Source organism: Microcaecilia unicolor, chromosome 10, assembly GCF_901765095.1.
Source record: "Microcaecilia unicolor chromosome 10, aMicUni1.1, whole genome shotgun sequence".
NCBI classification, from domain to species: domain Eukaryota; kingdom Metazoa; phylum Chordata; class Amphibia; order Gymnophiona; family Siphonopidae; genus Microcaecilia; species Microcaecilia unicolor.
The window spans coordinates 138,905,584-138,932,777 of NC_044040.1; the positions used below are offsets into that span (position 1 = coordinate 138,905,584).

A 27,194-nucleotide genomic window follows, 5' to 3' on the forward strand; every position below is an offset into this window, starting at 1 on the left:
GGGCATTGGGTTTGAAGCAGAGAACACTATGAAAGGGGATGAGATTTGATATACTGTCTTTCTGTGCAACAACAGTTGTGCCAAATCAATCCATTAAGGCAGCAAGCCAGCCAGGTTACAGGTATGATGATACCTTTTTTTCTAGGAAGAACCTTTTTAAATTAAAGTACTGTCTGTCTCTGTCTGTGGTGGTGAAATGTTTCAGCTGCCTGTAGTCCACCATTTTGTCAAAGGTTTTTTTGCCTGTGGGATCCACCTAGGGGTGTGCTGGTAAAATTTTAACAACAGGCTCTCTCTCCGGACATAGCCGGCCCTGAAATTTGGGGGGAGGGGGAATACATGCCTCTCTCTCCCCTCCCTTGTGCGGGCACGCTAGGCATACCTTTGCCGAGCCCCACCAGCCAATAAATGGACTGCCACTATGGGGTGGAGCTAGGGTGGGGGTGGAGCTAGGATGGGGTCCTACCAAATTGGTCTGCACAGGGCCCCGCACTTGCTAAGAAAGGCCCTGTTCCCAAGCAAGCTGTTGCTAAGGGAGACAGTGACTGTGATTGCATCAGCAGCCTACGCTAGCCAATCAGGTCCAATCAGCCAATCAGCCAATCAGCCAATTACTATGAAATTTGTTTGAAATGTCCTTTAACCATTAGTGCCATCAAACCACACATACTGTTCTTTTTACATACATTTTAACACAGATTTATGGCTGTTCACACATTTTTGTCATAATGTATTCTCATAACCCCCATACAATCAGAGATGTCCACTGTACTAAAATTCTACATCATCCTACGCACACCCCTGGGCGAAGCCCACTTAACCCCCCGCCCCCCCCCCCCACACACAAATTTAAAGCCCAGAACTGGTCCAAACTAAAACCTTCTCGTTTTACCTCAAAAATGATTTTTTTTCCCAAAACTTCAAAGTACTAGCCCACCTAAAGAGGTTCTCAGGAACCCATAACTTCCATTAGATTTCATCAAAAATTAAACCTTTAAGTCATGGTCCAATGAGACAAAAAAACACATTTTAAAAATAAAATAAACAACTTATTGGGTCACAAGACCCCTTACCTGATCCCCAGAAGGATTCTCTCTTGACCTCCACCACTGATCTGGGCCCCAGTGGACCCTCCACAGTAGTGGGAAAACACTGCAATTTACTGGAGTACTGTGGAACCTTACCAGGGTGCCTCTAAAATCTAGGTCCCAGCTTCACTTAGGACCCAGTGCTGGCTCGGGAGCACTACCGCACATGCGTGAAAAACTGCACATACTCAGAGCCTCCTTACATAGGACGAAGCCGGCCATTTTTTAAATTGTGCCCGGATGGGAAAGCTCAATCCTCGGCTGGGCAGCATTGGAGAAGGTCAGGGACAGTACTGGAACTGCCTCCAGACTGACACCAGAACCCCCTGCAGAGGAAAGCAGTGGCCACCAATGCCTGCTGGAAGCCCAGAGCCCTCCCCCCCCCCCCCCGAAAACCCCAGGACCCCAGGTACATTTATTTAATTTAACCCATTGGGTTACAGTAAGTAAAGTGTTTTATTTTTAATTGCTGCTAGCAGATGAGGGGAGAGCATAACAGAGGTCAGGTCTTCTCTATTTTGAGTGGTTGTGTGAGGGATCTGCTAGCTGTTTAAGCCCTAGGCTTCTAAGAGGGGCCAAACAGAAGATATGAAATAGATATTTTTGGCTGCTGAGCAGTTGTTGTTTGCACCAGCATTTTCATGGAATGAGACTGTTTGGGAAGCAGGGAATTTTGAAGTTTATTTATTGCTTAAAGACTGAGCCATAGACTTTCCCTGATAGACTCTGTTTCAGGAAAAGGAAGAGAAAATACAGGGCCGTGCCGATGCGGTAAGCGGGGTAAGCGCCGCAGGGGGGTGCTATCCTCTGGGGGGCGCCGCCGCTGCGTGCTTACCCTGCCCTCCCGCTCCCATGTAGGAACTGCCCGCCCTCTTCTCCCCCCCAAGATCCTGTTCCTTTTTTTTTTCTTTTAAATTTACCTTCCTCTGGCAGCGCAGCGTCAGTGAAGGAGGCGGCGCTCCCATTCCCGACGTCTCTAGCCTTCCCTTGTTCGCTGCTCACTGCCCCGCCTTCTAGAGACGTCGGGACTGGGAGCGCCGCCTCCTTCACTGACGCTGCGCTGCCGGAGGAAGGTAAATTTAAAAGGAAAAAAAAAGGAACGGGATCTTGGGGGGGAGAAGAGGGCGGGCAGTTCCTACATGGGAGCGGGAGGGCAGGAGAGAGAGGGGAATCGCTGCCTTGGAGCCAGGCAGGTGCGGGGGGGGGGGGGGCGGCACCAACTGGTAGTCTGCAGGGGGGGCGCCAGAGACCCTTGGCACGGCCCTGAGAAAATAAGTTTTAAAGAAAGGGACCTTCTTTTGAAAAGCAAGAAAGGGAACTGCTATGGAGGAGCTCATCTGTATAAAAGTCCCATAGTCCTTGGTTGGATTTTTTTTTTTTTTTTTTGGGGGGGGGGGGGGGTTATATACAAAGAAAAGGAAACTGAAACCTAGATATTGCCAAAGTGGTGCATGTAGCCACTAAGTTTGTGTGTCTATTTTTTTCAAGTTAAGATGCCTTCATTATATTCTGCTATTTTACCCTGAGTTAATGGGGAATCCAAAATACTGACCCTGAAAATGGAAAGGTACCCTATTGCTTACTACTTGTGGTGGACAGTTCTTTCCTACTCTTGTGGTCTCTTGCTGAGAGAGACCCCATCATAACACATACTAAACAAAAAAAAAACTGTACAAAAATCTTATATAAAGATATTTTGAAAAGAATCAATCAAACAATTTGTAATTGCTTCTCATGTAATGGGGCTGAGGGTCATCCCTAAAGTGTTACATAATCAAACTGTAGTGTTTCTGGTCAAATATACACCTTTTTCCTCCACTGTTACATATAGCACACAGGCTATTAAGGATTCCACCTCGAATTAGTAAGCTCACTGTAGTAAGTAAATAACAAGTTAGGCACTGTAATGCAATAACCTGCAAAAAGATTACTGGAGATCACTGTGACTTTAAGATTAAAAAGTAAAAATCTATTTAATGGGCTTTCCAGTATTTAATAAGTATGTCCAGTATAAGATTAATGAAAAGTGAAAAGCAAACCCCTAAATTCTATGGCGCCTGAAGTTGTGTGCGCTAATTTGGATGCATGACCAAATTACAGGCACAATTTAATTGATTAACAAGCCAATCAGTGCCAATAATTGGTACTTATCAATTAGCAGCACTAATTAGCTTTAATTAGAATTTGTACGCACAAGTTTCTAGGCATATTCTACAGTGTAGAATGTATATATTCTAATGAGTGCAGTCGAAAAGGGGGCATGGAATGGGCAGGTTGTAGGCATTTCAAAAAACCATGGGCCCCTTTTATGAAGCTGTGGCAAAAAGGGGTCTGCACTGGCAACAGCATATGTTTTTGACACACGCTGAGACCCTCTTTTACCACAGCGGGTAAAGGGCAGGTCTTTCTTTTTTCCAGGAAATGGCCATGCGATTACTGCCGGGTACACACTGGTGCTACAAAAATAAAAATATTTTTGTAGCGCCAGATATGATGCGCACTGGGGGTGGGAACTACCGCCAGGCTGCAGTGGTAGCCTGGCAGTACTTCCCTTTTAGCGAGCATTAAGCCCGCATTGGGCTTCCCGTCGCTTTGTAAAAGGGCCCTTTTGTGCACTATTATGGAATACTCTTGATCTGCACCTAACACAGGCACAGGTATTTAGAGGCCTGGTTTTAGGTGGCCTAAATGGGTGCGCCTAAATTTTAGTCACAAGAATGGCACGTAGGCATGTTCTATAAAATACGCTTATCTTTAGGCATAGTTTATAGAATCATGCTAACCGCGTGATTTTTCAGCACTGATTTTTAAAGCACCATTTATAGAATTTGGCCCAAAGTGTCTATAAAACCAGGGCAAATTGGTTGCAACACTGGCCACAATACTCCATTAAAGAAACAGTGAAAGATCTCCTTGGTGGAAATAGCACTTTGAACTCCAGTATCTTTCATATGTTTAACAGCAGCAAAGATGGTAAGCTATACACCTTACTCCTGGTGAGGGTGTATTGAAGTATCTCTTAGATGGTTACAGTGGATTATTGAGCCTCTGGTATTTTTCTTTCTCTAATAGATGGGTGGTGACAGGGTTATTGTTCTTTTATTCCAATGGTGTTTAAAGTTATTTCTCCTTTAGCTGTTATTTGTGTTCCCTGTGTGCTGAACACTTGCCTTGTGAACAAATTAAGGATAAGCCCCTGGGTGGATGAATTATCCTCGACAGTTTTAGGAACTTGGCACTCACTGATTCCACTGCTTGCAGCCTTCAGGGGGTCTTTTACTAAAGTTTAGCTTGAGTTATCTGCAGCAGAGCCCATTTTATTCCTATGGGCCCTGATGCAGATAACTCGAGCTAAGCTTTAGTAAAACCCCCTCAATCCATTCCCCATCTAGGATGTATAGTTGTTAGCAGCTTCATCCTATGCTCTCCTCTGACTAAAGTTTAGGATCCAGTCTTCCTGTGACCAGACCTTCTGCCCTAGGGCACTTTGTGCCTCAGAGGAAGGACTGTGGATCAGACTGACCTCTCTGATCAGTTCCCTGCAGGTAGGAAACACTTGACTCAACTCCTTAAGGATATAGGTGTCAGCTGACTTACACACTGACACAACCTCTGTATTATTACTTCTCCTTCTCCTCCCTTAGACCCTTCAGCAGGGAGCTAAGGTTTGGTGGGATTTAGGATGAGCACCTCCACTTTCTGCTCCTCTACATCCTTCTTAGTTGAACTCTGTTTAAGGGGTCCTTTTAGAAAGGCGCCATAGCGTTTTTAGCACATTTGTTAAATATGAATGCTCTAAATGCTAGAGACACCCATATATTCCTACGGGCATCTCTAAATCCAGTAGCAAACATGGTATTTTAAAACAAGAAAAACATCTAACTTTTTGTTTTGAAAATAGCCATTTGCTAGATGTTTTTCTGTTCAGTGCATCTACCTTTTGGACCATTTTTGAAAAAAAACTTTTTCCAAGTGAAAAATGCAAAAAAAAAACAAAAAACAATCCATTGGGATGTATGGAAGGCCCGCATTCTTAGTAGACTGGCCATACAGACATCCCCACAGAGCAGTGGAGCACCCTAGGGTGCAATGCAGTGTACTTTATATAAAAGGTCCCAGGTACTGTTACACCCTTATATTGTACGGGGAGTCCTTCAAAACCCAGCAAAAAACTACTGTACCCACCTGTATACCACAGCCCTTATATTTGCAGATGTCACCTATATGTGAGTACAGTAGGTTTTTGGTGAGTTTTGGAGAGCTCACACTTTCCACCACAAGTTTACCATTAACAGTTGGATATGGACCTGGGTCCCCTTCTCTACATTGCACTACACCGACCACTAGGCTACCCTAGGGACCTGCTTGATGCTCTAATAGGACTAGGCATAACATAAGAACATAAGCACTGCCATACTGGGACAGACCAAACGTCCATCAAGCCCAGAATCCTGTTTCCAAAAGTGGCCAATCCATGTCACAAGTATCTGACAAGATCCCAGAACTGTAAAATAGATTTTATGCTGTTTATTCTAGAAATAAGCAGTGTATTTTTCCAAGTCCATCTTAATAATGACTCATGGACTTTTCTTTCAGGAAATTATCCAAACGTTTTTAAAATCCTGCTAAGCTAACTGCTTTTACCACATTCTCTGACAATGAACGCCAGAGTTTAATTACATGTTGAGTGAAGAAATATTTTCTCCAGTTTATGTTAAATTTACTACTTAGTAGCTTCATTGCGTGCCCCTTAGTCCTAGTATTTTTGGAAAGAGTAAACAAGCAATTCACGTCTACCTGTTCAACTCCTCTGTGAGGAAAGGCTAAAGTGGCAAGGGTTCTTTATTTTGGAGAAGAAACAGCTGAGGAGAGATATGATAGAGGTCTATAAAACACTGAGTGGAGTTGAACAGGTAGATGTGAATTGCTTATTTACTCCTTCCAAAAATACGAAAATGGTAAAGATGATGGGATGACTTCTCTGTGAGGAAAGGCTAAAGTGGCAAGGGCTCTTCAGTTTGGAGAAGAAACAGCTGAGGAGAGATATGATAGAGGTCTATAAAACACTGAGTGGAGTTGAACAGGTAGATGTGAATTGCTTATTTACTCCTTCCAAAAATACGAAAATGGTAAAGATGATGGGATGACTTCTCTGTGAGGAAAGGCTAAAGTGGCAAGGGCTCTTCAGTTTGGAGAAGAAACAGCTGAGGAGAGATATGATAGAGGTCTATAAAACACTGAGTGAAGTCATCCCATCATCTTTACCATTTTCGTTGCTCTTTTCTGTACCTTTTCTGATTCCGTTATATCTTTTTTTGAGATGCGGTGACCAGAATTGCACACAGTATTTGAGGTATGGTTGCACCATGGAGCAATACAAAGGCATTATAACATTCTCATTTTTTTCCATTCCTTTCCTCATAAATTTTAACATTCTACTTGATTTCTTACCTGCCGCTGCACACTGAGCAGAGGGTTTCAACGTTATCATCAACGATGATGCCCAGACCCTTTTCCTGGGTGGTAACTCCTAATGTGGAACCCTATAGTTTGGGTTCCCCTTCCCACATGCATCACTTTGCACTTGCTTACATTAAACGTCATCTGCCATTTGGATACCCAGTCTCACAAGGTCCTCTTGTAATTTTCACAATTCTCTTGTGATTTAACAATTTTGAATAACTTTGTGTCATCAGCAAATTAAATTACAACATCTGAAGCTGTCATAGAGGCTGGTATGTACTGTTCCTTTCACATCTTTAGGGGGTGGGAAGAGATCAGTGACCACTGGGGAAGGAGGGAGGGGTCATGCCCTAATTCCTCCAGTGGTTATTTGGTCAGTTAGGGCACCTTTTTGTGACCTAGTCATGCCTGAAACAGGTCTAGAACAAACCATCTAGCTTTTAGCCCCGGACGTTTTTGCTTTGTTCCATTATGGCAGAAAAACATCCAAGTTTTGGGAACGCCCAAATTCCACCCCCGGGCCCCAACACACCCTCTTGTGATTTGGACAAACTGCATAGAAAACTATCTTATAAAATGAGTCTCAATAATAGCAATTTGGATGTTTGGGGAAAAAAAAAAGTCCATCTGCCACTTTGTGCCACTTTTTAGATGTTTTCCTGTTTTGAAAATTTAGACGTTTTCCTGTTTTGAAAATTAGACCCATAATCATTTATCTTCATGATGACTATCCAAAAGGAATCCAAAGTTAACAAAGGTAGGTTCTTTAGGGGTGAGAGGGTGGCATTTGCCACCAAGGAAACAATTGCAGGAAAAATAATTCCTCTAGTCACCTCTCTATCTGCTCTCTCTCTCTCTATGCTGCTTCTTCTCCTGGTCACAAAGCCATAGAGCAAACATCCATAGTGGTAGTGTTCACCACACTCATCACCTCCAGGGCAGCTCCTCTGATCACTTCTCACCATGGATCATCTTTGGGATCCACTTGGGAGGCTGCAACCCTGTCATTTTGCTCACACCACCATTCAGCTGGAGCCTGTGGTGGGGAGAGCAACACTTCCTTTCTCAGAAGGGATGAACCTCCTCCATTCACCACTACAGAGAGAACATCCACCACAGTTTGTCCTGTGGAGTATTGCACAAAGCTAGCCACTGACATTTGAGCTGGAAGAAGAGTTGACATCGCTGGAGGTCATCAGAGAAATTGCTTCCTCTTCCTGGGCATTTCAAAAGGAGGTAAATCTCATAGGAAACAAAAGCAAAAAGGTAAATACAACCAAACAGCTAAACAGCGCCTACTACTGCCAACTTGCTCCAATACTTCTGCTTTGTAACAGGAAGCATGAGGTAAAGGGAAGCAGCTGTGGGGCTTGCATCACTGCACATTACCCCTAGTTCTCAAAAATTGTGCACATGCAAGTTAAGATCAGTTGCATGTGCAACTTAACAGTTAGCCAATAATTGGTGTTAATGAGCAACATAGGCTATAATTCACTTTAATTGCTGTTAATTGGCACCAATTAGCATTTACACGCGTAACTGCCCTTAGTCAATAGTCTATAAGTTGTGCACTCATATTCTACAGCATGCAACTTTAAGGGGGTATGGACTTGGGAGGGTCAGGCAGTTGTGCGCACAGGTTATAGAATACCTGCATATACAAACCTAACTGCCCCCAGTTAGGTGTCAGCATTTAGGTCAGTCATTGAGCTAGTGTAAGTACTGGTGCCTAAATTTAGGCGTGTAAATGCAGACTTATGCTAGTATTCTATAACAGCGGTTGAGCGCACAACTGCCATTATAGAATTTGCACTTAGCATGCATCATCCCGGCACCTAACTTCAGGCAATCTATACAATATTACCCCCAATGTGCTCTGAGCCCCTGTGGCCCATGCTAGTATTCTTGCTATTGGCCAAGCCACTTTTGTGCTCAGCTTTTGTCTGTGACATTTGGAGGGGGCATTGCCCCATATCCTTCCCAAACTATACCCTAAGAGGGTATAAAGAGAGAAAAGAAGAGAAAAAGTCTAAGGATGGAAAAGAATGTAAAGCGAGAATAGAAGAGGTGCAGCTATTAACAGGATAGTAATGGAAGAGGCTACTCCAGAAGACATGCTGAAAGTGCATTGGGGGGGGGGGGGGGGGTCCTTTTACTAAGTTGCAGTAAAAGGGGGCCTGTGCTAGCATCAGTGCATGTTTTTGATGCACGCTGAAGCCCCCTTTACCTCAGTGGGTAAAAGGCTGTCCATTTTGGGGAAAAAGAAATGGTCGTGCGGTAAGTGAACCACTTACCGCAAGGCCATTTCAGTGGGGAGCCCTTACCGCTACCCATTGAGATGATGGTAAGGGTTCCTGCGATAACCTGGATAAGTTCCAGCACTGCAACAGTGCTGGAAATGGTTCACGCTAGGTGTGGGATCTACTCCGGCGGTAGTTCCAAATTGGCACACGGCAAGCCTGTGGTAGGCCTACCACTGCTTAGTAAAAGGGCCCCTGGGAGAGGTAAGAAGAGAACCAGGATAGAACTAAATTTTGAACTCAAAGTGAGGATAGAATGCTAAGGAGCAGATGGTGTTCAATAGTGTTGAAAGCAACAAATAGGTCAAGGGAAAACAGATGTACAGCGACATCAAGGGTGGTCCATCCCAATGAGTGAGATATACTGCCCCAAACACTGAGAATTTTCAAGCTATTATGTCATGTTATTTTACAAATGAAAGAACCAATGCAAATTATATTTAGCTCTCTTTGGTACCTCAAAGCATATAAACAGAGTGGAAACAATGTAAGGAAAAATTTCAAAGCAATTTTCTGGGCTGAAATATTTCTTCCTTTCAGTGGCTAAGTGACTAAAAATAAGTGCATAGGTACTTTAGACTTTGTTGGCCCAAATTTTCAAAGGGAAACTATTTATTTGACACTGTGATATAGACATACATAAATCACACTCACATATGCCCACAGATGGAGTTAAAGAGAGACACACCCATACATATACAGGGGAGAGACATGCAGAAGGAGATGGAGTCAGAGAGAAACACAGATGGACAAAGACATAGGCAGACTGGCATAGATGGAGAGGAAAAGACACATGGATTAGACACAGGCAGGCAGAGTAATATACAAACCCATTCTCAGACACAAATACACCCCCCCCCCCCCCCCAGTGTGTGTTCTCTCTCTCTCTCTCTCTCTCTGTCAGTTTCAACAATCCACCCCCCCACCCCAAAGAGCACACACTTGTATAGAAATGGGAAAAAACAGCAAGATCTAGGAAGCTGTGAGGCTCATTTTCAAAAGAGAAAAACATCTTTGAAATGGCATAAAGTGAATTTTCAAAACTCGGATTTGAGATGTTTTTCTCTGCAGTGTGTCCAAATCACAAGGGGACATATTGGGGGCAGGATCTGGGTGTTCCCATAACTTGGACATTTTTCTGCTATAATGGAACAAAACAAAAATGACCAGGGATAAAACTTAGATGTTTTGGTCTAGACCAGGGGCGTATCTGCGTGGGGCCTCAGGGGCCTGGGCCCCCGCAGATTTTGCCCTGGACCCCCCTACCGCCATCAACCCTCCCCCTCTGCCGTTCTTACTTTTGCTGGCGGGGGACCCCAACCCCCGCCAGCCGAGGTCTGCTTCCACCTGCCGCTGCCGTAAAAACTTCTTCTTCAGCCGGCGGGGGACCCCAAACCCCCGCCAGCCGCCCCGCGGTGTTTAAAATTCATCTTCGGCCTCCGTGGCCGTGCTGCTGTGATAGGCGCTGTTGAAATCCACTTTGGAGTCTGACGTCGTTGTACGTTGTACGTGCTGCGACGTCAGACTCCGAAGTGGATTTCAACAGCGCCTATCACAGCAGCACGGCCACGGAGGCCGAAGATGAATTTTAAACACCGCGGGGCGGCTGGCGGGGGTTTGGGGTCCCCCGCCGGCTGAAGAAGAAGTTTTTACGGCAGCGGCAGGTGGAAGCAGACCTCGGCTGGCGGGGGTTGTGGTCCCCCGCCAGCAAAAGTAAGAACGGCAGCAGGGGAGGGTTGGCGGCGGGAGGGGGGTGGAGAGAGTCATTGGTGGCGGTGGGGGCTCGGCGGTGGGGGCTCTGCGGCGGGGGGGGGGGGCTAAAATATGCCCCCTCCCTCTGGCTCTGGCCCCCCCTACCGCCGGAGTCCAGATACGCCCCTGGTCTAGACCTGGTTCAGTCATACCATAGTCACAAAAAAGTACCCTAAATGACCAGATGAACACTGGAGGGATTAAGGTATGACCCTTTTACTCCCCCAGTAGTCACTGACCCTCTCCCACCCCGCAAAGATGTGAAAGAAACAGTACATACCAGCTTCTATGACAGCTTCAGATGTTATGGCAAATCCGATTAGAGCAGCAAGCAGGCCCCTGGGGTAGCCTAGTGGTTGGTGCAGTGCACTATATTTATTTATTGCATTTGTATCCCACATTTTCCCACCTCTTTGTAGGCTCAATGTGGCTTACAATACATCATGAATGGTGGAAATATATTAGAAAATAGACATTTAGTGTAACAGAAGGATCTTGGGTAACATGATAATGATAGAACATGATAGTAGTATAACAAGCAGATATTGTAAGACAGTTCTGAATATATGTGGAGGAGTTGTGTATGTTCACATTTGTTGATCTGTATGGTATGCCTTATTAAAGAGATAGATCTTCAGTAGTTTATGGAAGTTAGTTAGTTCGTAAATCGTTTTTAAGTTGCGCGGCAGTGCGTTCCATAACTGTGTGCTCAAGTAGGTAAAGTTTGACGCGTGCATTTGTTTGTATTTGAGACCTTTGCAGTTGGGGAAGTGCAGATTAATGTGCGGGATGATCTTTTAGCATTCCTGGGTGGTAAGTCTATCAGGTCTGACATGTAGGCTGGTGCATCTCCGTGAATGATTTTGTGAACTAGGGAGCATATTTTGAACGTGATGCGTTCTGTAAGTGGGAGCCAGTGTAGTTTTTCTCATAGGGGTTTGGCACTTTCATATTTTGTACTGGGCTGTCTGAAAATTTTTGATTATTTGCTCTTTACAGCCGGCGTAGAATGCGTTGCTGTAGTCTAGATGACTCAGCACCATTGACTGTACCAGGTTACAGAAGACAGTCCTTGGGAAGAAAGGTCTTACTCTTTTTAATTTCCACATTGAATGAAACAGGTCCATATCCACCTGGTAAACTTGTGGTGGAAAGTGTGAGCCCTCCAAAACCCACCAAAATCCTACTGTACCTACATATACCTGCAGGTATATGAGTTATTGTAGTGGTGTACAGTTGGGTATAGTAGATTTTTGGTGAGTTTTGGAGGGCTCCCCATACAATATATGGGGTAATGGTGAGATGTGTACCTGGGATCTGTTATGTGAAGTCCACTGCAGTGCCCCACTACTCTGTGGGGATTGCTGTGTGGCCAGTCTACTAAGAATGCTGACCCCCCCCCCCCCCCCATACATCCCCAATGGCTTGTTTTTTTTGCATTTTTCTCTTGGACTTTTTTTCCCCGAAAATGGTCCTACAAGATAGATGCACTGAGCACATAAACATCTAGCCAATGGCCAAACAAACGGACTTTTTTCTGGTTTGAAAATGGCCATGCTTGCTACTGGACTTTTGGATGTTTTTCGCAAAACATCCAAAATCAGATTTAGATGTCATATATACTAATGCCCATAATATGGAAAATAAAGTCCTTGATCTAAAAAATATAATAGAAGAGGTTGACTTGGATTCAGTGGCAGTGAAGGAGATGTAACACATGAAAAACCATTACTGGGATATATAGTAGTTATATCTTTCCAGAAAGGACAGGGAGAAGAGGAGTGACGTTATACGTAAAAAACAAACAACAAAAACAACAACAAAAAAAAACCCTGAAATTGCAGGGCTTATGAAGTAAGGAGAAGGAACTTGGAATAATCTGGAAAAAGGGAATGGAACATCTATCTATAATGTTGTGATATACAGACCTCCTTTGCAGGCAGAAGAAATATAGATTTAATTGAAGATATTCACAAAATTGCTGTGAAAGGGAACATACCATTACTAGGGGAAATTTGCTGGATGTTTATTGGCAAAGATATTACTAGGTATTTATGATAGTCTCATATATAGAGGTAGATTTTCAAAGGCACTTATCCAGTTAGCAGGTGCTGCTAAATGGTAGTTTAATTTTCACCCATCGGCCAGCATTTCACCTAAACTCTGACTTCTGTGGTATTATTGGGCAGATAGCTTTTATTTAGTACAGGCGATTGCTTTATTATCATGAATTTTAGGTTGTGGATGTTTAATTCACTGTTTTACTGTACCTAAAATTGTGATGGTTAAGTTTAGTGTAGTTTTATTGATTGATAGTACATAAGTATTGCCATACTAGGAAAGACCATAGGTCCATCAAGCCCAGCATCCTGTTTCCAACAGTGGCCAATCCAGGTCACAGATGCCCAGCAAGATCCCCAAAAAGTACAAAACATTTTATACTGCTTAGCCCAGAAATAGTGGATTTTCCCCAAGTCCATTTAACAACGGTCTATGGACTTTTCCTTTAGGAAGTCGTCCAAACCTTTTTTAAACTCCGCTAAGCTAACCGCCTTTACCACATTCTCTGGCAATGATTTCCAGTGTTTAATTACACGTTGAGTGAAGAAACATTTTCTCCAATTCGTTTTAAATTTACTACATTGTAGCTTCATCGCATACCCCTAGTCCTGGTATTTTTGGAAAGCGTAAACAGATGCTTCACATCTACCTGTTCAACTCCACTCACTATTTTATAGACCTCTATCATATCTCCCCTCAGCCGCCTTTTCTCCAAGCTGAAGAGCCCTAGCCGCTTTAGCTTTTCCTCATAGGGAAGTTGTCCCATTCCCTTTATCATATTTGTCACCCTTCTCTGTACCTTTTCTAATTCCACTATATCTTTTTTGAGATGCGGCGACCAGAATTGAACACAATATTCGAGGTGCAGTCGCACCATGGAGCGATACAAAGGCATTATAACATTCTCATTTTTGTTTTCCATTCCTTTCCTAATAATACCTAACATTCTATTTGCTTTCTTATCCGCAGCAGCACACTGAGCAGAAGGTTTCAACATATCATCAACAACAATACCTAGATCCCTTTCTTGGTCCGCGACTCCTAACGTGGAACCTTGCATGACGTAGCTATAATTCGGGTTCCTCTTTCCCACATGCATCACTTTGCACTTGCTCACATTAAATGTCATCTGCCATTTAGATGCCCAGTCTCCCAGTCTCATAAGGTCCTCTTGTAATTTTTCACAATCCTCCCGCGATTTAACGACTTTGAATAACCAGTTTTTAATCCACAATAGAACACTACCTCCTATCCCATGACTCTCCAATTTCCTCTGGAGTCTTTCATGAGGCACTTTGTCAAACGCCTTCTGAAAATCTAGATACACTATTAACCGGCTCACCTTTATCCACATGTTTGTTCACCACTTCAAAGAAATGTAGTAGATTGGTGAGGCAAGATTTCCCTTCACTACATCCATGTTGACTTTCATTAATCCATGCTTTTGAATATGCTCTATAATTTTGTTCTTAATAATAGTCTCTACCATTTTGCTCGGCACCAACGTCAGACTCACCGGTCTACAATTTCCCGGATCTCCTCTGGAACCTTTAAAAAAAATATCGGTGTTACATTGGCCACCCTGCACCCTGCCAGAGCCTTTGCGGGTTTCTATCGGTCTGTGGGGGTCATTGGTGGGCATGGCAGAAGCGAAGCCCCCTCGTTCCTGCCCCTTGCAGCTGGCCTCTACAAATGGCTGCCATGACTTCTAGCAGCAGCTCACGGTACTTTGGTGTAGTACCGTGAGCTGCCGTGAGAGGTTGCGACAGCCATTTTCTAAGGGAAGCCAAAAGGAGCAGGAGAAAGTAACCTTCACTCCTGCCCACAACTCCCACGAACCACCAGGGACATCAAGTAGGCCTGGGAGAGCCTACCTAGAGCTCAGGATAGTTGGGGGTAGGGAGAGGGGCTCATCCTGGAGGGAGGGGGAAGAAAAGGCCTTTGATTCTCATAGGCTGAGTGTAGGGGGTAGGAAGAAGGAGGGGCTATTTTGGAGGCCAGGAAGAGGATCAGGAGGGCTTTAAAGTTAGAAAATAGTTATACTGGATCCTGGATGAATTTCAGTGCTGGAGCCTGCATAGCCAAGTGAGATAATTTCTAAATTAACCTGCTTAGCTAAGCAGGTCCCTGCAATGTATATTGTTGACATCCGCAAAACCCCCGGATCCTCCCTAAAGCTGCCCCCAGTGCCACCCCTGAGCTGCCCACTTTTTTGTTGGAGATATTCAGCAGTACATAACTGTGCTGAATATTGGCACTTAACTGGCCAAGTGCTGACTTCACCCCAGAATGGCCCCCAAATAGCCAGTTTTTAGTTGGGTGCAAACCAGATATTTTCGTAGGTGCTAACTGGTTAAGTGCTGCTAAATATAACCAGTTAGCCCAGATCAAGCGATTTATCTGACCTGGAGTCATTTCAGTTAAATCACTTTGAATATTGACACTTATTTTACTGTTGTTAGTATTACTCTGTAAAGTATCTCCTTCTCTCTGGTAAATATATTACTATGGCAACATATGTAAAACAGTCATGTCAATATAATTATCTGAATCTGAACCTGTATGAGATATTTATGGTGCCAGAGCCATTATGGTGCAATTCAATCCAGAGAGTGGCTAGCTCCATGGTCTCAGGGAAAATGGAGTGAACCCCTTAAACAATAAAATCAATCACAACTTGACCAAGTGCTTAATTGATAGAGAGTAAGAAATATTGAATTACTCTGTGTACTTTTGAACCACTGCACATTTTTATTACTCTGAAAAAAAAGAGTGTTCTTGAAACTTCAGTACCTCACTTCAAACACAGTGAGAGCTCTACTGTGTATTTATTTTGTTTCTACTGATGGTGTCGGGGTGGAGCTTTACAAAATACTTGCAAACTCTAGGAGAGAAGCTGGTGTGTGCCTGTGGAGGGGTGAGGGGGACGAGGCAGAGGGGGAAGAGAAGTACAGAAAGGACAGGGAAGGAGGACTTAGAAGGCAGTGGTGCAGGAAGAACAAGTTAAAGAACATCACAGGCAACACAACTTCATTTACAGCTATAAACTCCCCTACCGTAAACCCTGGTATTCTGGGTTTAAAAATAAATCAATTTCCTTTGCACCTGTAATTTCCCATCTTCTGTAGAGTCTTAGAATTGCAGCAGGCACAATGCCAGGGAGAGATCAAGGCCCCATGGCATATCCGACCACAACTCTGAGGAAAGAACACAAGGAACCACAGACAACGAGGAGGGAGAGCCCCTTCCTCCATCTGTAGCAGTTGCCAAGTCCCCCTCTCCCTGCCTTTACTACAAGTCTGAGGTTAGGAAGTATAGAAGGGGCTATGAGGTGCTGGCCAAAGTAAAGAATCGTGGCCAGATTTGAACAAAGTGGCTTATATTGGTCTTCAGAAAAATCTAGCACCATTGCAGAGAGCGGAAACACAAGCTATTTAACAAGTTCTCAGAAAAACTCTAACAAATTCTCCAGCTGCTTCCTGACTCATGCCAGAAATCAACCACACAATACTGAATTCGAGGTCAGACAACAGTTCAGATAGGTCTCAAGGGCTACTGAGCAGCACTGTCCCTTCTGTGTGCCTGATCCTACCTGTGCTGCGATGCCTCCCAGCCCAGCGAAGTTCCCTCCACTGCTGGCATGCATTCCTGTGGTCCAGGTGATAGATTCATAGTTGAAGATGGTGAAAGAGAACTCACCGTCTGTGATGAGCACAGTCTGGAAGGTGTTGACCTGCAGAGAAAGAAGAAACAGAGGATAAGGTTTAGAATTAAGGTCTCAAGAGGGACAAAGGAGAAAAAGTAGAGAGAGAGAGAGAGAGAGAGATGAACAGGAAAAACAAGGCAGAAGAAAAGAAAGAGAGAAGCATAAAAGGAAGTAAATTAGAATGATACATTAAGGAACATGTTTTGAAAAAAAGAAGTAAATTAGGGTGATACATTAAGGGAAATGTTTTGAGAAAGAGATATGTCAAAAAGCTGCAAAATTATCAAAGTATACAACAGAGGGACAGAGACGAGCTTAGCACCAATAAATTTGCCATGTAACATGCATACTCCCCTCCCCAAGTTACCTTAGCCTCAAGAAGAAGTAAGTGCTGACCAGCATTACAACACACTGAGGCAATTTCCCACAGTAGAATGAAAATATTTTTTCTGCTTCTGTGTCTGATTTTTTTATTTTTTTTTTTCTGCTTAGTTTGGCTAACTACCATTACTATCCTTGTTCTGAACCTTCTGTTCTCAAATTTTTGGACTTACTGATTTGAGAAGTTTACTCTTTGATTTAATTTCTAGTGTCCCATTCCATTGATTATTGGCACTAAGATTTTATCTTATTGTGGTATATGTCTTTTAATATGCTATGCAAATAGAAAGAAAACAATTTGGGTACATCTATTTTGTTTGATGAACTTTATTTATTTATTTATTTGTTGCATTTGTATCCCACATTTTCCCACCTATTTGCAGGCTCAATGTGGCTTACGTTGTTCCGTCATGGCGATCGCCATTTCCGGAGTGAGAGATACAAGTGGTATTACATTAAAGTTCATGATTGACAGAGTAGATTAAGCAGTCAAGTGTAAAGAGTTCATATTTGGAATGAGAGATAAAGTGGTATTGCGTTAAAGTTCATTCGTGGTAGAGTAGACCTTGGTAGTCATGTATAGAGAATTAGGTTTTATCCAGTTCTGGTTTGAGTTTCGTTGTCTGGTATTTAGGATGGATCATTGTGGTATGCCTTATTGAACAGGTTGGTCTTCAGTGATCTCTGAAAGTTAGGTTGCGCATTTTTTTCACGGCGAGTGGTAGTGCATTCCATTGCTGCGTGCTTATGTAGGAGAAGCTGGATGCAAATGTTAATTTATATTTTAGTCCTTTGCAGCTGGGGGTAGTGGAGGTTCAGGAATGTGCGTGCTGATCTTTTAGTGTTCCTGGGTGGTAGGATTATGAGGTCTGACATATAGACTGGGGCCTCACCGTAAATGATTTTATGAACCAGAGTGCAGATTTTGAACATGATACGTTCTTTAAGTGGGAGCCAGTGTAGTTTTTCTCTCAGGGGTTTGGCTCTTTCGCATTTAGTTTTTCCAAATATGAGTCTGGCTGCTGTGTTTTGGGCTGTTTGGAGCTTCTTAATGATTTGTTCTTTGCATCCGGCATAGATTGCATTGCAGTAATCTAGGTGACTTAGCACCATTGATTGTACCAGGCTACGAAATATTTCCCTTGGGAAGAAAGGTTTTACTCTTTTGAGTTTCCACATTGAATGGAACATTTTCTTTGTTGTATTTTTCGCATGGCTTTCTAGTGTGAGATTTCGGTTAATTATAACTCCAAGTATTTTCAGGCTATCTGAAACAGGAAGGGTATAGTTTGGGGTGTTTATAGTGGCGGGTTTGCTCGTGTTGTGTTGTGATGAGAGGATGAGACATTGTGTTTTTTCTGCATTGAGTTTTAATTGAAATGCATCAGCCCATGAGTTCATGGGCGGATGCGTCCTTGTTTTTTTTTATTCCTATGTATGGCAATATGTTCAGGAGCTAAGCATTAATCTCAGTATTTACCAGCCATAAAAGGGTTTCAGGTCAAAGTCTCTGTAGCTTATGCTATTACTTTATTGAAGTGGTGCAGATTTCATTGGTTTGTTATAGGGTCAATAGTTTGAGTTGCACAGACACTATCACACTGTAGCTTGTCCACAATTTTCTACTTGTGGAGGATATGTGCACATCAACCTGTTGATATTCCAAAATAAATGATGGGAGACCAGTGTTTTGCAGCTTTTTGTGGAGATTCAAAGAAAATAGTGGCAGGGGGACTTATCGACAAAGCACATTATTGAGGCCTTCGCTGTTGTGTAGGTTATCGCTGGTTATTTATACTATTCCCTCCAACAGACCATCTGATGTAGGGTGAAATGTTGCAAAGCTTGTGTGATGAATCAGATTCTATTTCATGAATATCTATTTGGACACAGAAGCAGTGGCAAAGAGGAACACTTGTCTTGCAACCATCCAGAAAAGATGATATCTACTTTCAACATGGATTCATAGTGACTTTTGTTACAAGTAATGCTACCTTGTAATATGCATTATATAAAATATGAGACTTACTGAATTCCTTCATGATTTTTTAATTACAACATCTATCCTTGGCCTCTTGTCATGATTTCAGCTATAGCTTTCAAACATACGATGCCTGGATATGCAGAGGGCAACTTGAGGAGTATAAGGAAAGCTTCTAACTCCTGCTTAGAACAGGATGAGGAGACTTCTCATATGTCAGTTGAAGCCTTTGTTCAATAATTACCCATGATCTTTATATTGGTCATGACAAACATCTCTCCAGCAACCATCCCAACCCCTTGCACCACCATACAAACCCCAACACAGGATAATACGTTTTCAATTTAACAAGTACTTGACATGCAATGTATATTTGTGTTTATGAAGATTTTTCATCAGCTTCCAGAAGTAGGTAGATGTGAGTTAAATTCCCTTATCAAAAATGCACCTTTGAGAGGTTTCTAATTCTGATCTGGTATTTGCTACAGATGTGCATATATCCACCTGTCTTCTCCACCGAAATGAGTGCTTTAGTTTAGGAATGTGGTAGGGTCTAAAACACCCTGTGAAACATAGCAGTCAGTTTTGACCTCATCCCAAATGGGATCTTCTGTGCTTTGATTCCAATTAATATCACTGATGGGTTCAACTTTAGTAGAATGTTTAGTCATAGGTAAGTTCACAATTCTTCAGTAAAGACTGATAAATTCATTGAGTATAATCCTGACTGGTTCCACTAAAAGCAGATGAACTCTGAATACTCTGTTTTGAATCAGTTTATTCACAGAAGGCTTGTACTGTGTATAACTTTGACCAAGAGGAGAAAGAGGAGATATGATTGAGACATTTAAACAAGAGAGAGGATATATGACAGAAATTTAAATATCTCCATGGAATAAATGCGCAAGAGGCAGGTCTCTTTCAACTGAAAGGAAGTTCTGGAACAAGAGGGCATACAATGAAGTTGAAGGGGGTTAGACTCAAAAGTAATCTAAGGAAATAATTCTTTACAGAAAGGGTGGTAGATGTGTGGAACAGCCTCTCGGTGGAGATGGTAGTGAATTGCCTTTGGTCTCTGCAGACACATTTTTCATTGTTTAATAGTTTTGGAATTTTCAATGACTTTGTGAACATGTGTTGTTTTGATTGAGAATTTTAAAGTGGAGTTTTTTTTTCTTTGACCAATGATTGATTATGCTTTTATTCTGTGTATCTTGGAGAAAACTTTATGGGTACATGAACATTAGTATACTGAGGTCTTTTTCCTCCACTTTATTTTTTGTTCACAAGGTCTTTTGAAACTACAGACTGAGACAGTGATCACTTTGAACTGTGATTTATTAGATGTTCTGCTAATTGAAATCACCCATTATTATACAGTTGTCAACTTTGCTGGCATCCCTAATTTCTGTTAACATTTCATCATCTGTCTGTTTCTTCTGGCCTGATGGATGATAGTATAGCCCTATCAATGTTCTCTTTCCCTTCACACATGGACTTTCTATCCATAAAGATTTCACATTGCTATCTGTTACCTGCTGAATATTTATTTTGTTAAACTCAATTTTCTCTTTAAAATAAAACACAATCCCTCCTTCAACCTGATGCACCCTATCATTGCAATATAATTTGTACGCTGGCAATACAGTGTCCCATTGGTTGTCCTCCTTCCTCCAGGTTTCTAAGATGCTTTTTTTAAATATACTTTTTCATTTAGAGTTATATACTCTAACTTCCCTTATCCTCTATCTATATACTCTAACTTATCTATTCCATCTTATATTTTAGGGTTTTAGCATATGTGTGTATATATATATATATATATATATATATATATATATATATATATATATATATATATATATATATATATATTTCAAGTTGTGTTTTTTGCTTGTATCTACAAACTGCTTAAACGTTGACAGGAATCATTTGCAATCTTTACTTTGCGTTCCCCTTAAATGTTCATGGCTTTCTTTTGCCTTTATTGTAACCTCTCGATCAGGATACCCTAACTTCCCTGTTTTTAGACAGTATCCTTTAAAGATATCTCAATCCAAACTGTGTGCTCCTAAGTGACTGTTGGCTCTCTCCCCCCTCACATCTCCCTTATTCTATGGCCAACATGTCTACCCACATGATGAGAGAAACCATATCCTGCCTATTAGTCAGTCAGTCTGGATACATAGGATCACTAAAGAAGAGAGAGAGGAAGAGGGAGCACCAGATTCCATAGGCAGCAGTTTTGTTCTTCATAGCCTATTTCATCTGTTTCCCTGTGTAAATCTCTGCTCAATTACTGTCTTTTCTGTAGCCACCTCACATGATCTAGTTCCCTGTAGGTCTACTGTATGAGACCCATGTCTTCTCCTCTGCTCCCTCATTTAAGAGAAAGACAACTCGGGTTAGGTAAGAAGTGACTACCACAAGCATACATGGCTCACCTTTGTATAAAGGTAGTTCTTTCATTAAAGAATGAAAGAAACTGAGAATCAAGTGTCACTTTGGTAAGAAAATTAAGACAAGACTTTTGGAGGTGACAGTGTTTACACTGTGGATCTGGCACCTATGTTTCTGCAGCAAATAAAGATGCTGGTGATTTACAAGCTCACCTAGACTCAGACAAACATAAGAAGTCTGTTCAAGCAGAGAGTTCATCTACAAAATTAGCATACTCTTTTCTAAATCTTGCAGTAGCATGGAAGATGGTCTATTTGCTGCAGAAGGTGTTTTTGTTTACTGTACTGTTATGCACCACAGTCAAGGGACTGCACTTCCGGCTTGCTGAAGAAGGTATTTTCTGATTGAAAACTACCCAGAAAATCTTTGCGCTCCAGAACAAAGACAGAATCAATTGTTAATTCTGTGCTTGCATCACATTATGTTTGTGTCCTAAAAGCAGTGGAAGACAATGGCATACATTACTGAGATGTAGTTATGGATGGCAGCTATCATGGTACTAACAAAACCTTTTCTACTGGCAATGCAGTATTTTAACTGGAAAAATGGTGGTTTGCAGACCAAACCGACAGCACACCCAGTGACATTTTTTTAATATTTAAATCATCTCTCTATATAAAAGGCAACACCAACGTTCTATGAAGCCTCCAGCCGGAAGTGTGAAGGGGGTGAGATATCCGGTTTGCCCAAGAGTGTGTGCCCCGCCCTCGCGTCACAACGTGATGACGACGAGGGCGGAGCAAACACACTCCACGAAACGCCATCTCCCCCTGCCCCTCGCTGGCCATTTTTCACATGCACATGCACATGCACACCGCATCGCGGAGCGCCAACGACAGCAGCGGACAGGTCCATGGAGGGGGGGTTGGGGTACAGCTGGATCCCTGCCCATGGGTGGCTGCAGGGGGGGCCGGGGGATGGAGCGACAGCAGCGGACAGGTGCCTGCCTGCAGGGGGGTTGGGGGACAGCTGAATCCCTGCCCATGGGTGGCTGCAGGGGGGCCGGGGGATGGAGCGACAGCAGCAGACAGGTGCCTGCCTGGAGGGGGGTTGGGGGACAGCTGGGTCCCTGGCCATGGGTGCCTGCAGGGGGGGCCGGGGAACAGGACGGTCGCTGGATACAAAAACCTTGCTAGCGCCCGTTTCATCTCTCAAAGAAACGGGCCTTTTTTGCTAGTTTATTTATAATTTTTCATTTTACAAGGGTCACTTGCAAACAGTAATACAGAGATGATTGCACATTAATACAATATAAGAAGAAAACAATCCCAACTAGATATATGAATTATATACAATCTTTCTCTTTCTTAGACCATAAAGTGAAGAAAAATAGGGAGAGTGAAATAAGACAAGGAGATCAATTAAACAGTAAACAGAGAAAAGAAAACATGGTATTAACCTGATTATCCCCAGATATTACTCATCTACTTCATTGTTCCACATTGAATATCTGGTTGGCTTCCTCAAGACTGTTTTAATTGCCCCCCTATCAAGTACTTTTGTTTAGTGTAGTGCACTCCATTCACCCATTAACCTTAACTGACCTTCAACGTCTGGATCCACTGCTCACTGTAACAGAGACAGCACACAATGCTATCTTTCCCCATGAGTGCACTACCCAATTATCTGTACCCGAATCTCTCCATGTACATTCTGAAATCTTGCAGAGTGGCGAGGTTTGGTTTACAGATGGTTCTCAGCAAAACGGAGTTGCCGGTTTTGCTGCCCTCCGTTATACACCAGAAGAAGATATACTGGATCCCGTACAATTCAGGTTACCAGATGCATTCACTGCCCAAACCGCAGAACTTGCAGCGGTTTTGTATGTCCTACTGTTTAAAGCACTACACTCAGATTTAAGTGTTGTCACTGATTCAGACTATGTTTTTGCTTCCTTGCATTCCCATGTCCGCAAATGGAACCAGAGAGGGATGATCTCCTCTACTGGGCAACCTTTAAGTCACTTACCTTTGTGGTCTGCACTTTTTGATGCACTGGAGAAGCGCCATCAAAAAGGTCTCCGCACTAGTATCTCCTGGATTAAGGCACATCAGGAGACGGTTTTTTCTTTTGCCATCAACGGCAACCATGCTGCTGATGAACTAGCCTGTGAGGTCACTTCCCTTTCCAGTCTTTCTTCCAGAACAGCTGCCGATGCGGCACTTCCGGTCATTGTGCCCGAAGCACCACTCCTTGACACGCCTCCTTCAACTCCTTCCGATTCCATACATTCTGATTCCTCCTCTCCAAGTACCCCTCCCCTTTTTCATGCACCTCCCATCATTACCCCTCCCTTATCTTCAGTACCGGAGTTTCCTCTGAACGAGCCTACTCCTCTTGTCACTTCTGAACCCCTAACTTCCGACTTCTCTTCTACCCTCACTTCCTCACTTACACAAGCAGAAATCACTTTATGGAAGCAAGCAGGCTGTTTTCTTAATCCTAATGGTATTTGGACCCATCCCAATGGTCAACTATGTGTTTCACAGCATGTTTTGTCTCTCCTCCTGCATGCCCTCCATTACCCTTTGCATTTGAATGCTAATACACTGTATGATCAACTGTCTTCCAAATTATGGGCTCCTCAAATGATGCCCATGTGTCACACTGTAGTTCACAATTGTTACAAATGTTTCTTGTATACACCTAAACGGGGACCCGTTATTCCTTTAGGTCATTTGCCTGTTGTCCAGGGACCTGGCCAACATTGGTATATTGATTTTACAGATATGCAGACACCTGTTCGTGGTAAACGGTATCTGCTTGTCTGCGTGGACGCTTTCTCTAAGTGGGTGGAAGCTTTCCCTTGCACTAGAGAAACTGCACAGATCATGGCCCAATCACTTTGTAATGAAATTATCCCTCGATTTGGTATTCCTGGTAAAATAACCACGGATAATGGTACACACTTTGTGAATGAACTTTTGCAGAACCTCCTCCCAGCACTTGGCATTACTCACAGAACTGTCTGTGTCTACAAACCCACCAGTAATGGTTTGGTTGAAAGATACAATGGATTGCTCAAAACCAAAATGCGTCAGCTTATGGCAAATGGGATAAAGAATTGGCTTGATGCCCTCCCTTTGGCACTGTTATCTCTTCGTGCCACTCCATCCTCTTCCCTTAAACTGACGCCTTTCCAATTATGTACAGGTCGCCCAATGCGACTTCTACCTGGCAATCCAGACGCTCAAGTTCCCGATCAATACTCAGTATATTGGGATATCTTACAGACTATTGTAAGTTCTCTGTCCTCAATTTCACAGGCTATTTCGGACAGAAGAGGGGATAGTGATGCCAATAGATCCCTCCCTTACAAAGTGGGTGATCTGGTGCACCGGCGTTATTATACGCACAAGACCTGGCGAGATCCCATCTACATTGGGCCCTTCAAGATAGAGGCTTTGTCAGCTACAGCTGCCAAGCTGGAGGACCACACATCCTGGGTCCATCTGAAAGATATACGAGCCTATCCGAATACCGAATCAGGCCTCCTTGATGTTTCCAGTTCAGCAGCCACTGGAGATACCTGCCCCACCGCGGACCCCATCTCCACCGCCACTGAGCCCAAGACCACCGACACCGCACCCAGCATCACTGTGTAATCACTTGGATCAACTAGACCAGAGACTTAATCAACTAGTTACACAAGACCAACCATCTCCCGAATCGCACCTACTAGATCTCACTGATATCACCATCCAAACGATTGCTGAGTCACCTGAGTCACCACCTGAACAACCACCAGTACTTGAACCTGCCTTTGAGTGGCCATCCTCACCACCACCTTCCTGTGTCCCTGAATTTCCACTTCCCTACGTTGATCTTCGTATCCGTCTCATCCGAATCCGCAACTTTGCAGGAGATTTGGATCTGGGTGAACCAGAGTCTGAGCACTTTTTAACTCTGCAGAATTTGTACAGCAACATCAGTGAGCTGCTCGACATTTTACACTTGTATTTCCCGAATCAGGCCAGATAAATGCCACGCCAAGTCCGGTCACAGTCCACTCCAGAAGAAACCATCCCCTTACAGACTATTCCCTTACAGAAAGTTCCAATCCCCTTACCACCTTCTTCAGCCACTCCAGTTGCTATACTCCTCCGCAGGGAATCAACCCTCCGCAGGGAACCAACCTCAGAGAACCTTTCTGCCCTTGACGACATCAAAGAACCAGATCCACAAACAACTGAACTTTACCCCGTTGACAAGTGTGACTGAGCAGTTATCTGAAACCAATACCCATTGGTCCAACGACGTTGACGACACTTATCCGGAAGACGACACCATTCCAGACGACACGGACGCAAACAGCACCGTGGCAAGTGTTGTTTCAGCAGCAGTTACGGTGTTACATCAGTACACCCTCTTCTTCTGCTTTCCATCTGCTCGATTGTTTGCTGTTGGACTTGTGTGCTTGATCCTACTTTGTATAGGTTTGGTGTTGTTTCTCACTACCCTGTTTACCTATACTGCTGACAGAAACCTCTTTGATCTTTGGATCACACTCAGTGCCTTTCCCACTGGCAACGTTACTTTGCCCGTTGGAAACGCCACGGTACTTGCAACTACTTCTGTACTTGCAACTACCCCTGTAGTACTTGCAACTACTTCTGTATTTGCAACTACTCCGGTTCCACCACCTACTACAGCAGCCTACACAGAGCCCCAACAATACACCACATTCACACGCTTGTTTGGACACACATCCCTCCAAACGATCAAAAAGATCAGTCCCCTTGCCACCAGGAATCCCACCCCCTGGGCAGACACATCTGCCACAACAGACTTTTCAACTGGCAATCCTACAGTGCCTATTGAAAACGCTGTGACTACTCCTGTCCTTACTGATTCTCCTGTTTTGCATTCTACAAGTGTTTCCGATACTAACAGTAGCTCGGACAATATTGTCCCCACTATTACAAATACTTTTGAGGATAATATTACCTTGTCTGAATTGCGAACCACCCCTCCTCCTTATCCTTTGGTGCCTAATACTGACGTTCCTCCTCCCACGAATACTTCCTTAACTACTCCAAATATCAGAGTCCCAGCTACACGCCCTCCCAGATAGTCCAACACCCCCATTAACTGTTACACCCGTGACATAATATATGTCCCATAGCAGACTAAACAACCAGCCTTCACCGCCGCAAACTGTTCCTTCCCTTGAATCTCCACTACCGTCGCCTAATTTAGATGATCAAGTAATCCCAGAGTACCTTTTAGATCCTCGAGAATTAAGATTTCCCCATTGGGACCCAGCTCCAGAAGACGATCCCAATTGGGATCCCCTCACTCGATATCAGACTTTGTGTAAACCCTTACTTGAGAGTTGGACACTCGGTCCCAGTCGAACAGTTACTCATACTCTGGCATTATTTGGAGGAAGCCTGGGTTTACAAGTTGAACAGACTGATGAGCTCCTAATAAGACCAGAAACTGGTGACGTGGTGGATTTTTGGTTATTCACATACGCCATACTTGGCACTGACTGGATACCTTTTTTGTTTCTCAGAGAGGTTGGATTGGGACCTTTGGAAATATATAGTCTTTTCGAAGTACCCGATCCCACTGAGAAAGGGGCTATCAGAGTTTACCCCCCTTACCCAAGTCATACCTAAATGATATATCAAGTCTTGGTATATTTTGGGATATTGATTATTGTCATTGCAGCTCTTGCTAAAACCCTAGGGGTGATTCTGTTACTCACTTTTATTCTTAGCCGCCAATTGCCTTTTGTACAGTCCAGATCTAACATCTAATCATGAAAACTACCAACATGAAGTGCCTGGCCCTTTTCTTGTGTGTGCTCACCATGCCCATTGTACATGGAGCACAGGATTTAGAAAAATTTCTGCAAAAATTTACGACCACTTACGAAATAACATTACCCACCACAAAAGACACGACCACAATAACCCTTGATGTGTGTGCCTACACTATGTGTGGTGAACATCCTGTGCAGCAATATTTGTCAGCTTTTGAAATATACCTGTGTC

At 43.3% G+C, this 27,194-nt stretch overlaps 1 protein-coding gene across 1 annotated transcript in view; it reads right to left on the bottom strand.

The window, feature by feature from the left end:
* The window catches only part of SNED1 (sushi, nidogen and EGF like domains 1), a 684,146-nt gene that overhangs the window by 461,073 nt on the left and 195,879 nt on the right, over positions 1–27,194 (bottom strand). Inside the window, 1 exon segment of the mRNA XM_030215639.1 lies at positions 16,257–16,397. Within this exon segment, the coding sequence (XP_030071499.1) occupies positions 16,257–16,397 (141 nt within the window).